This window comes from Nannospalax galili, unplaced genomic scaffold (assembly GCF_000622305.1).
Source record: "Nannospalax galili isolate Female #2095 unplaced genomic scaffold, S.galili_v1.0 scaffold371, whole genome shotgun sequence".
Classification (NCBI taxonomy): Eukaryota; Metazoa; Chordata; class Mammalia; order Rodentia; family Spalacidae; genus Nannospalax; species Nannospalax galili.
The window spans coordinates 890,739-901,050 of NW_008331606.1; the positions used below are offsets into that span (position 1 = coordinate 890,739).

The window sequence follows — 10,312 nt, forward strand, 5'->3', positions numbered from 1 at the left end:
TTTACATCTGCTATTATTCAAAGTAATCACAAAATCCTGTCTAATTTCAAGGGAAGTCAATGCCTTGAAAGTCCCAAGGGGAGTGTTCTGGATCGTTTTAGTTAGCAACTTGACACACCTGGGCAGAGGGACTCTTAACTGAGAAATTTCCTCCATTGGATTAGCCTGTTGGCACATCTGTGGAGCATTTCTTGATTGTTGAGTGACTTGACGAGGGCGTGGGTGGAGGGCAGCCCACTGGGGGCAGTGCCACCCCTGGGCAGGTGATCTTGTCTTGTATGGGAAAGTAGGCTGAGCATAAGCCAGAGGAGCAAGCCAGTAAGCAGCGTTCTTTCATGGTCTGTGCTCCAGGTTCCTGCCCTGAGTTCCTGCCTTGGCTTCCTTCAATGATGAACTGTGAGCTGGGACATGGAAGATAATATCAACCCTTTCCTCCCCAAGATGACTTTGGTCAGTGTTTTTATCACAGCAACAGAAAGTAACTAAGACAAGGAATCACATCATCCATCAGAGAGAACCATGAAAGTCATTGGTAACTGTACCAAGAGCAGCTTAGGACTAAAACCAAATGACAGACTGTAAGAGTGAGGATGACAAGTTTCACCAAAAGTCATAAAAATAGTCAGATCAATAAAAAAGACTGGATATGGTCTAAGATTTTAAGAACATGTTTTCTAAAGATACACAGTCTCCTGGGACTAATTCAAACATCTAAAAGCAATCTTGATTCTAATCATAACAGAGTTTTTTTTAAAATAGGACTTGATGAGCTGATTATGTATTGAGTAAAATATGCAACATGACAAAGAAGTCTTTGCAAACTAGAGAGTAAGGCTTGTGCTACCAGCTATCAAAACACAGTACAAACTACAGTCAACAAGGCAGTGGAATATTGGCACAGGATGTAGATCAATGGAGCAAGCCACAGTTTAGTGTAGTCCTGTTGATAGTCTAAGTTATAATCACAGCATGTAGGAATTGCAAATCAAAGACATGAGTCAATAAATGGTTTGGAGCAATTAATTGTCAAAATTGGAGGAAAGCCCATGATATTACTGGATCTGTACTTCTTACCATATCTAAACATAAAGCCTACATGGATTAATGAACTAAGCACACATGCAGTCACAAAAATTAATCTAAAACTCTAAGAAAATATAGGATAGTATTTCTCTTTGAAATAAACCACAAATTGGGACTGAAGAGATGACTCAGCAGTTAAGAGCACTGGCTGCTCTTGCAGGGGACCCAGGTTTGGTTCCCAGAACCCATATAGTGGCTAACAATCATCAGTACCTCCAGTTCCAGGGGATCTGATGTCCTCTTCTGGCTTCCTCAGGTACTGCATGCATAGGGTGCACTTACATAAATATAGGCAAAATATTCATATACATAATTTTTTTTAAATTTTCAAGTCACAAATCCTAGAAGTTATAAAATAGTATCCTAATAGTTTTTAGCCGCACAAAAACTCACATTAGAGCTGAGTATGGTGACACATGCCTGTGATCCCAGCCACTTGGAAGATGAAGTTGAAAAGATCAGGAGTTAAGGTGAGTCAAGAAGATCAGGAGTTCAAGATCAACCTCAGCTACATAATAAGTTTGAGACCAGCCTCATGAGAGTCTCTCAAAACAAAGTCAAGTATCTAAAATTAAAACAAACACAGTAAAAAAGACTAAGTTAAAATACTATACTTGTGATATATGGATATTTGTAACATGTTGAACAGATAATGGAGGAATATACAAAAATTAGAAATAACTCCTTTTTAAATCAATAAGAAAAATACAAAACAACTCAATAGGTAAAAAAAAAAGCTATATAAAGGTAAAGTTACTCAAAGCTGAAGAAAAAAAAAAGTCAAATTAAATGTAGAAAAATATACTCTATAGGTGTGGTGATGCATGCCTATAATCCCAGCACTCAGCAGGCTGAGGCAAGAGGATCAGAATTTCACAGTAAGAATTTATGTAAAAAATAAATAAATGAAAATATATTTAAGCTAAACTAGCAACTGAGTAAACACAAATTTTAAAACAGCTCACTTTTCACCCACCAAATAGACAAGATTTGGGCCCCAGAAAATAGCTCAGTCAGTAAAAAGCTTGCTACCTTGCTGCACAAATATGAGGACCTGAGATGGAGTCCCAGAACCCATGTAAAAAAGGCAGGCATGGTGGCAGGTGACTGCAATCCCAGTGCTGGAAAGATAGATACAAATGGATCCCTGAGGCTCACTGGCCAGTTACCCTAGCCTAGTCATCAAGCTCCAGGCCAATGAGAGACCCTATCTCAAAAAAAAAAAGGTGGAAGTCTCCTCAAGAATGATACCCATGACCTCTGGCCTCCACTCACACTCATACACACACACACACACACACACACACACACACCTATGCACACATCCACATGTCCACACACAAACACAATACACACAAAAATTGACAAAAAATTTTGATGTTGATAAGATCCGGCATTGATAACCTTGTAGAAACAGCTATTTTCACATCCTGTTGGTAGGATGTGAACTGGTTCAGCTTTTCCTGGAGGACAAATTGTCAGACTATTGAAATGAAAATGTACTTTTCGACTTCTAGATCTGGATCTTAGAGAAATCCTACGTGCCCATGGGTTTTCGTTTGCACCTGTTTATAACAACGCAAAGTCAAAAGCAATCCAAATCTCCATAAATCATGAAATGCAATCAGAATATCGGTTTGAGGATGGGGGTAAATGTCTGAATGGCCAATGAGGGCACCAGGAAATGAAGCTGACCCAGAATTAAGTAAAAAGGTTGCCAAGCAGCATCAAGAGGCTTGCCAAGGTTGGGCACTGGGAATTTGGAGTGACCTCAATCCCAGAGTTAAAATGCATTCCCCCATGGAGAAGACAGATGGTTCAAAAGCCCTGGGATTCACTTATTCATTCAGTGAATATGAGTTGAGCACCTACTAAGCGGTAGGCAGTATTCCAGACTTTGGGATACACCAGTGGACAAACCAAACAAATAGTTCATAATATAATGCCAGGTAAACGCTCTGAGGAATAACTAAAATAAAATAGAGGATAAATTATGACAGAAATACTGCTGAAGCTTTGAGATCAAGAAAGGCCTCTCTGCAGAGGTGATACTTGAACAGAAGTCAGCACGAAATGAATGAGTGATTTCTCAAAAAAAGAGAAATGGACTGGGGAGATGGCTCTGTCAGTACAGTGCCTACCACACAAACATGAGGAACTAAGTTCAAATCGCCAGCACTCATGTAACAGTACACATCTATAACCTCAGCAGGGATGGAGGGATGGAGGCAGGTAGAACCCTGGAGTTCACTGGTCAGCCACCCTAGCCAAATCACTGAGTCCCAAATTCAGTGAGAAACCCTGCCTCAAAAATTAAAGTGGGGAATTAGTTTAGTAGATAAAAGTGCTTGTCACAGAAGCCTGATGACCTGATTTGATTCTCAGAATCCACATGGTGGGTGGAGAGAAACAACTCCCCATAGTTATTCTCTGACCTTGACATGTGCACCATGGCACACACATGCCCAAACACACACACACACACACACACACACACATACACACACACACACATACCACCACCACCACCACCACCACCATAATAATAATAATAATAATAATAATAATAATAATAATAATAAAATAATAATAAAGTGAAGAGTGATCAAAGAGGACAACTGATATCAACCTCTGGCACTCGGACCTGCATGCACATGTGCACACACCCACATAAACACGAATGCACATACGTACACACAAAAGGGCATTCCTATTAGTGAATGGGTGGTAGCATTGATTGATAGGTTGAATGGACAAAGGAAGAGGAGTGTTACATGAGTTGGGGTTACATACATTGAACTGAGGGGAAATATAGTTTGCACCAAGTAGGAAGGAAACTGAGACCAAGATGCTAATGAATGGGTAAGAAGAGCACAGGTAAGACCGAGGAGATTTGGTTCAGTGGGAAGTCAGGTATAGGAAGAATAAGGGCAAAAGGTCTATTGTCAAGGACAGGAAGATGTAACCAGAGCATGGGAGGCTGGAGTTCAGAACCTCAGAGGACTTAATGAAATAAATTTTTTTAAGTTTTTTGAGAATTTAATATTTAAATATTGGATATGTACTATTTTCACCCCTCTCATTCCCCCTCCAACTCATCCTGTATCCCTCCTCTTTCACAATTTCTTGTCCTCTTATTTGATTATTATTGTTACATAGACATACATTTATAAATATGTATATATGAGCCTATTTAGTGGTGCTCGTGTGTACCTGTGTTTTGGGCTGTCCGCCTGGGATTAGACACCCTCTCAGGGAGCTAGTCCCTGGAGAAAACTGATTCTCTCTCCCTCAGCATCTATTGACTGCCTGTAGCTCTTCATACTGAGGTGAGACCCCATGAACTTTTCCCCATTCCCCTTGGCATGTCAACTGGTCATTGTGGAGATAACGATAAGAATGCTAGGCAATGGCAATGCCCAAAATGCTGCTGGGTATTAGGGGCTGAGACAGTATGGAGAAGAACAGAAGAAAGGGCTGTGAATGAAGGAACTATGCACTGGAAGAACTCAAATGGGCCATTGACAGGAAGCTTGACACCATCCAGGATTATGGTAGATATGTTTTGGAAAGAGGTAGCCATGAACTTGCTGCCATGATCTTCCCCATGGCTAGGGAATTAGAATGCAGATGACAGGGGCTGGTGAAATGGCTCAGCAGTTAAGGACACTGGTTGTTCTTGAAGAAGACCTGGGTTCGAATCCCAGCACCCACATGGCAGCTAACAACTGTCCATAGCCCCAGTTCCAGGGGATCTGACAGCCTCTTCTGTCCTCTGTGGGCACTACATGACACAGGTGCACTTACCTACATACAGGCATAACACTCATACACATAAAATAAAAGTAATAAATAAAATTTAAAAAAAGAATGCAGATGACAGCATCTATGACAAAGGCAGTCAGAGGTATAACAGGAAGAGCCAACTTAGCTTCCAGACCAAATAAGTAACACATAAAGCAAGACTAGAAGTAGTAATTGACAAGGCCAAAGGAAGACGAAAGGGTAGCATTCCAGGTTGACAGAAAAGAACAAGTGAAATCTTATGCTAGAGGGAACCTGAGAAGAGGGACAGCAAGAAAGGTAGTATGACTGGAGCGAAGATGGTGGGAAGAGGGTACGAGATGTCTGACTAGGAGAGATCAGGTACCAAAGATGACAGATGGCCAGGAAAGTACCAAAAGGCCACCAAATGGAAGCTTGAGGGGAACCATCTGGAAACTTGGCGAGCCCCAGTGGTACTCTAGCAATGTATCCTTATGTGATACAAGGCCCTTAAGGTGGCAGCACAGGTTTGTGATATACCTAGTTAAGGACAGAATCATCTGGGGCTAAGGATCTAAGTCACTCTGTGCTCACAGAAGGAACCAAACTAACTGCCCTGCACTGAGCTAGTTCCTGAATGAAACCACCAGTTTCATTCATGAGGAGGAAGAGAACAAGGAGGAGGAAGAGGAGGAGCAGGAAGAGGAGGGGGGGGTTGGGGGGGAGACGAGACGAGGAGGGAGATGAGACGACGATAACGAGGCGGCAGCAGTGGTGGCAGTAGGGGTGAGTCATGGAATGCTAGGAGCTACTAGAGAGGAGCTACTTTTTGGATTCATCAACCATGGCAAAGGAGGAAGAGCCAACACTTTCCCTGTGGAGATAAATGGCCATCTCTGCTTCCCTGCTGCCTGAGTGGGGAATTGTGGGCTACATTAAGACCAAAGATCAAGTTCCATGAAATGAACTCTTGCCCCCTTACCACTGACCACACCCTACATACTCTTACACACACTTACACATACATACACACATACACATATGCACAAGGAAGCTTTGTGGTATGTTTGTTTTGCTTCTTTTATCCTCAGTACTGAGGATGGAACCAAAGACTCTCACATGCTAGACAAGTGTATTAGTGCTGAGCTATACTTTCACCCCTTTCTTTGTTTATAAATTTGACAGAGTCTCACTATGTAACCATGGGTCTGGAGTTCAGCCTCCCAAGTGGTTAAAATTAAGGACCTACACCCCCAAGTCCAGTGGATCGTAGCTTTTTGTCAAAGTGGGATAGGTATGATGGAAGGAGCATCCAACAGCACCACAGAAACCTGGGGCTAAAAAAAATCTGCCCCCATTCAGAACATACCTTTTAGGAGAGAGAAGGGGAGGCTGGCCAACACATTGCAGGGATTCAGTGTCAGCTTAAAAAAATTATGTTAAGCCAGGCATGGTAGAGGATACCTTTAATCTCAGCACTCAAGATGCAGAGTCTGGCAGATGTCTGATTTCAAGATCAGCCTGATCTACATAGCCAGTTCCAGGCCAGCCAGGACTATTAAGTGAGATTCCATCTCAAACAACAAACAAACAAAAAAACTCCTGTTAATCCTATTCTACTGGGTTCTGTCCTGAATGCTTTGGTGGACCCAAAATTCTATAAAAGCAAGCTCCTGCTCTCAGGGATGGGTGATCTAAAAAGGAAAAATTAAGAAAATAAAGGGTTAAGGCAACGTCTTTCAAATAAATGCTCAAATAAAATGTTTTTGTTGTTATTTTGAGTTCTTTATCTTTTATTGTTTGTTTCCTTGTTTGTTGTTTGCTTTAAGACAGAAAGTACGATACAGGTCAGAAGTCAGGGTGACAAGTCCAGGGTAGGCTCACAGTTAAAGAAAGAAAAGGAGATGTGGTGAGGAGAGACCCTGAAAAGCAACTTCTGCAATTTCAGGATTTGGTCCTTAGCTAGGCCTTGGGTCCACAAATGCAACAGGAGGAAGTGAACTGTCTGTGCTGGCCACAGGGAGACTATAATGAGTGACTCATGGGTTTCCAAGCAACTTTCCCACAAAGGACCCTTGGACATTCACCCTGCCCATCCTGAATCATTGCTTTCCACTTCAGAACTGTTGCCAGCGTTTGAGGTCAAGTCCCCAAAATGATGAGAGCAAAGACAGTGGTTTCTTGATAAGGAGATAAGGGAGGAGTTGAGGGTACAGGCAGGTGAGGTCATTGTCACCACCAGGGCCAAGGCAAGTTCCCAGAAGACAGAAGCAGAGGGCCAAGTACTGAGTGGAGCTCTCCCAGAGTTCAAAAGATGGAGGCAAGATGCCTGGGTCATTGGATTGCTTTTGAGACATACAGCACACTGAGTTTGCTATAACAATGGCTGCTATTTCAACAGTGTTGGTGCTAAGGACAGAAAGAAGAAGGTACAGATGAGACCTGCTTTGCTTCTGGTCATGCATCTGTATGAACAAACACAAAGCCTTGACTGCCCTCCGCCAGGTGTGTTTCAGCAGCTTCACAAGGACTACTCCATTGCATCCTCATCACACACCAAAGACTTTAATATTACATCAACAGCATATCACAGTCAAAGAAACTGATGGCTCTTAGAGGTAAAATCACTGCCCAAGACCACACAGCTGGTTGGTGATTGCTGAAATTTGACAGCCAGGAAATCTAGCTTCTGAGTCAGCATTCCTAGGCCATTAACAGCAATAGTTCCTGAAGACTGTCTCTTCATGACCCGCAATAGCTCTATTTGCTTGCCCTCCGAGGTGGCTGGTACAGGGCAAGGAGGAGGTGAGGGCCTTTTAGCAGGCATTTTCTCCACACTCTGGTTTTTAGAAATAACCTCTTTGCCAGTCCTGGAAGGGGTCAGAAACAGGGGATAGGGAAAAGACCACAAGAACCTCAGCAGTCATGGGGTGACATAGAGCTCTCCAGTCCTTGTCCCTGGTCTGTTCTCTGAGGCTGGGGGCTTCTGCTCTTTGGTTGTATTCCAAAAGGTAGAGGTCACAGAGGTTCTTCATTTATGTTGAATCTGCCTTGTCAAGGAGTCCCAGGAAGGCCTCCCTTTCCCTCTACAAAATGGTCTACATCATCATTCTTTTTTTTTATTTTATTTTTTGAGAATTTCATACATGCATATAATGTGTTTTATCAAATCTTCCCCATTCCCTCCCCTCCAATTTCTCCTCTATCCCTCCCACCACTTTCCCTCCCAGCTTCAAGTGCTCTTTTTTAAAAACACCACTGAGTCTACTTAGTGCTGCCAGTACGTGCGTGAATAAGGACCATCTACCCTCTCGGGCTGCATCCCTAAAGAAAAGTGAGTCTCCATCCCTCAATAACCATGAATTCCCAATAGGTCCTCCTCCGATAGGGATAAGAGTTCATGAGCCCCTTTCCCATCTGTATTGGGATTACTTCATCATTCTTAAATGGATTGTTGAAAGCTCCCCTAAATTTACTGTGGATAGAAACAGAAGGTAAGTACATTAAAAATAAAATCAAAGCTGGGCATGGTGGTCTATGCTTATAATCCTAGCCTCAGGAGTCTGAGGCAGGAGGATTGAAAATTCAAGGCTAGACTGGGCTGGCCTTTTGATATGAAACCCCATATCAAAAAATAGTAAATACTGAGTAGAGCTGTAGGTCAGTAGTAGAATATTTACATAGCATGTGCAAGATACCAGGTTCTCTCTCCAACACTGAAAAAACTTAATTTTAAAAATCAATCAATTAATTAGTTAATGGGCTGTGTACCTCTGCAGCCAGACTAAGTGAGCCCCAATCCATTGGGTCAATTTGTCACTTGGAAGAAGTTCTTTCTGGTCTCATAGGCATCCAAGAGTTCTAGAAAGCATTTCCTAGGAGCTGTACTGGAATTGGTATGTTGTGATGTTCTGTGGCAAAACTGAGTGCAGGGTGTGTATGTGGGGGGGGGTTGTGTGTGTGTGTGTGTGTGTGTGTGTGTGTGTGTGTGTGTGAAGGAGAGACCCCTGTCTTCTGCACCTCTGCTTCCCTCCCAGGGAGTCCACCTGTTTAGAAATCATCCACCCTACAAGGTGACCAAATCTCTGTTCTAGAAGCTATGTCAAGAGCATTTCCAGTTAACTAACTTTGCCTTCTCAGAGTCCCCAGATTCCTCCTTCTGGGTCTTTCCATGGCATCCCTGGTCTCCAAATCTAGGTACCTTTGGGCTGCTGATTCTTTTCAGGTAGCAATATTCCAAAGCAGCTTGAACTTTGCAGAACCCAGAACAGCTGAGCTTGGTGGCACTCGCCTTTAATCCCAGCACTCAGGTGGCAGAGGCAGGTGGATTTCTTGCCTACATAGTAAGTTAGGTGGAGCTACATGGAGACCCTGTCTCCAAAACAAAGCCTAAAACAGAGCCCAGGACATGCAGCTGAAAGAGATTCACAGGACCACAAGGGAAGGTCTGGTGGCATTTTTCAGGGTAGACTCTCTGAGGCAACTCATGCCAGTTGTGAGACAGTACTCTTCAGCTACTGCTGCAATCAGCTTCAGAGAGAGAGAGAGAGGAAGGGAGGGGAGGGAGGGGAGAGAGAGAGAGAGAGAGAGAGAGAGAGAGAGAGAGAGAGAGAGAGAGAAACTGTTTTTTTTTGTTTTTTGTTTTTTGGGTTTTTTTCCTGAGACAGGCAAACTCAGAGGAGGAACAGAAGTAGGAACAAATAGCCATCCCAAAGAGGGACTGTACCCAGAGCCTGGTGATGTGGGGGAGCTAATGGAAAACAGCTTGCTGGAAGGAGGGGGACAGAATTCAGCAACAGGGTGGGGTAGAGCTTATGAAGAGGGGGCTGGGATAAGCTGGCTAATTGAGACCAGCTGTTGCTCCTCAATCTCAGAGATCTTTGGACTCTGCCCAGGGCAGGCTCACACCCTATTCCAAGCCTCAAGAAGCCAGTACAGGTTGTCCAGGCAGCCTAAAGTTCCTCTGCTCACTGGGGCTTAGATCCTCTTCCAGCTGCTGGACGTCTCCTCTTCGCCAGCCATCACCCTTGTCTGCCTCTGCTCAGGAAAGGTCTAGAGGAAGAGGCCACAAAACAGCCAAGTCCTCTCCCCACTCTCTTCATCTACTCAGCATCAGCATCTGGAGACCCCATGGCCCAGGCCCACTGGGGCTGCTGCCCATGGCTTGTACTCCTCTGTGGTATGTGCACCCCAGCCTTTCTTGGCAAGCAGCTCTGGCCTCTCCCCCCCGGGCTCAGAAAGGTTTGGAGTGAGGGTTAGGGTTGTCTTTTTTCTCTCGGTCACCCTGTCTTGAAGAAAAGATGATAGGTAGGAATGTTGGAGAGAGCAAGCGGGTGGTGGAGAGCTCGAGCGGATGGAGGAGGCACCGAGGCACAGATGGAATTCTCAGCGGGATACAGATTTATTTCGCATGGGGCACATTTCCCTAGGGGAAGGGAGAGATGTCCGCGAAGGGAAGGATGTC

General features: G+C 43.8%; 1 protein-coding gene across 1 annotated transcript in view; it reads left to right on the top strand.

The window, feature by feature from the left end:
• Positions 1-9,656: 9,656 nt before the first annotated feature.
• The window catches only part of Xpnpep2 (X-prolyl aminopeptidase 2), a 36,255-nt gene continuing 35,599 nt past the window's right edge, over positions 9,657-10,312 (top strand). The window contains exon 1 of the mRNA XM_008826709.3: positions 9,657-10,027. Coding sequence (XP_008824931.1) covers positions 9,979-10,027 — 49 coding nt within the window. The 5' untranslated portion in view covers positions 9,657-9,978. The remainder of the gene's footprint in view (positions 10,028-10,312) is intronic.